The 2,324-nt window shown below is 41.2% G+C and overlaps 1 protein-coding gene across 1 annotated transcript; it reads left to right on the top strand.

The window, feature by feature from the left end:
• Positions 1-1,318: 1,318 nt before the first annotated feature.
• On the top strand, positions 1,319-1,850 carry LOC117194139 (LYR motif-containing protein 2-like). Its single transcript, XM_033398796.1, has 2 exons — positions 1,319-1,465; positions 1,528-1,850. The coding sequence occupies exons 1-2, from the start codon at positions 1,427-1,429 to the stop codon at positions 1,762-1,764; spliced, it is 276 nt and encodes a 91-aa protein (XP_033254687.1). The 5' UTR covers positions 1,319-1,426; the 3' UTR covers positions 1,765-1,850.
• The last annotated feature ends 474 nt before the right edge of the window (positions 1,851-2,324 follow it).

Below are 2,324 nucleotides of genomic sequence, written 5' to 3'. Positions count from 1 at the left end.
GCCTCTCTCGTGGCTCTCGAGGCTCTTGTGGCTCTTGTGTCTTTGCATAATTATTCTGTGCTTTACAGTTAAAAATAAATTGCATCATTTCACCTGCCTTCGTTTTGTTCTGCCTCGGAAATGCACGGGTATGTTATGTCCAATTTCTGTTTTAATTTTGCACAAAATACTCGTGATGTCCGCTGACATGGCCAGCAGAGAGATCAGAGAGATTTCAGTGGGAAATTAATTTTGGGGGAAAATGCAAGTAATGTGGACAGAAAATAGTTCTGACATCCAAAAAGGTCATACATATAGAAATACATATATCATATAACATAAAAGAGGCACTTTTTGGGCCTGGATTCATCTTCTATAGGGTCCCACTGAAAAGCTGACGCAGAGCCCTGTCTTAGCCCATCTGCGAACAACGATTAATACGCGTATGGGTATGACCATGGCACGGGCACAAAACAGTTGGCTATAGGCGAAAACTTACCATCAGGCAATACCAAGCACCAAGCACCACTTTCGATAGTACCAGTACGAGTACCGGTCGGTCTCGGTGCCAGTCCCTTAAGAGACAATTGAATCGCTTAAGTAGAACATCATAATCAACGACACAGCAGTGGGAACCAAAAGCAGCTGCCGTGTCACTCAAGAAACAATGCAATCATATAGATAAATAAAGCATTTAATGCAATGAATTTAAATTAATTTGAACAAGAGCCAGATAGATTTATTGTTAGATTGTGCTTCCTACGTGCGTGCCCCTCTCCGGAGGCCCGTGGTCGAACTAAACACACGTTTGAAATACCTTTGACTTAGTCATTAGCGACAGTTGATAAAAATTGCAATTTATACATTAATTGTGGCAAACTTTTGGCTACCTTTACCAATTTATTGCATTTTGCCTCGTGGTCCAAAGTGTTTAATTTTAAGTATTTTTAATGCCCCTCTACAGATAAGAGACTTTTATCATCTTTTAATCTAAAATTTCCCTATTGAATAATTCTGAATGTATTTGTCTATAAATAGATTAGGAATAATAGAGAATTGTTGGTTCAACTCGTCTATTGGGACTCATTTCATGTGACTCCGTGGCGCAACGGTAGCGCGTCTGACTCCAGATCAGAAGGTTGCGTGTTCAAATCAATTATATCATATTTCAATTATATAGTTTTTCAATGCGGCAATTAATTTATATTTATTTGAATGATAGCACTCAAATTTAAATGATTTTTCAGTTTGAATTAAGTTATCAAACAATTATAATCGATTGTCGAATGATCGAAACCATCGCTATCATCTCTAACAAAGTAAACAGCTGGTGGTGCCATCTGTTAATGTCTTGATTTGGCAATTGATTGGAAAATGAAGAGAAAACTCTAAGAAAAGAGGAAAATTGTGTGAACTACAAGCCAAAGGAAGCCAAAGAAATGCGAAGATGACAAAGGTGCCAAAAGTAGCCCTCACTGTAAAGCAGGTAAGCGGTTAAATCATCTGGGAGTGGAAGTATTACATGCCATGCGTTCCGCCACCACACAGTTTATGCTGCGGCAAGAAGTCTTGAAGCTATACCGGGAAATTTTTCGCACCATTCGCCAAGTGCCGGACAAACACAGCCAGGCGGAACTGCGGGCCTGGGCACGGCACGACTTCCAGACGAACCGTTCCCAGAGCGACGAGGTGGCCATCAAGATGCTGATGCAGCACGGGCCAAGGAGCCTGACTGAGCTGAAGACCAGCCTGCAGCTGAGCGGAGTGAGCGAGGAGGAAAAGTGAGGAAAATGCCTGTTGACTTTATTTTTGAGCTCGACAACAATACGAATATAAATACGAGGTAAAACTAACGACTATGACAAAAGCTATCATCTTTTTATACCCGATACTCAAAATGAGTATTGGGGTATATTAGATTTGTGGTAAAAGTGGATGTGTGTAACGTCCAGAAGGAATCGTTTCCGACCCCATAAAGTATATATATTCTGGATCAGCATCAATAGTCGAGTCGATTGAGCCCTGTCTGTCTGTCCGTCTGTCCGTCCGTCCGTCCGTCCGTCCGTCCCCTTCAGCGCCTAGTGCTCAAAGACTATAAGAGCTAGAGCAACGATGTTTTGGATCCAGACTTCTGTGATATGTCACTGCTACAAAAATATTTCAAAACTTCGCCCCGCCCACTTCCGCTCCCACAAAGGACGAAAATCTGTGGCATCCACATTTTTTAAGATACGATAAAAACAAAAACGCAGAATCGGTGAGGATGACCATATCTTCTACAGTGCAAAATCTGAACCAGATCGTATAATGATTATAGCCAGAATCAAGAAAACAATTTCATTCTT

This window comes from Drosophila miranda (genome assembly GCF_003369915.1).
Source record: "Drosophila miranda strain MSH22 chromosome Y unlocalized genomic scaffold, D.miranda_PacBio2.1 Contig_Y2_pilon, whole genome shotgun sequence".
NCBI lineage: Eukaryota > Metazoa > Arthropoda > Insecta > Diptera > Drosophilidae > Drosophila > Drosophila miranda.
Note: the sequence above shows the minus strand (reverse complement) of the source record. Positions and strands in the feature narration are given on the sequence as shown.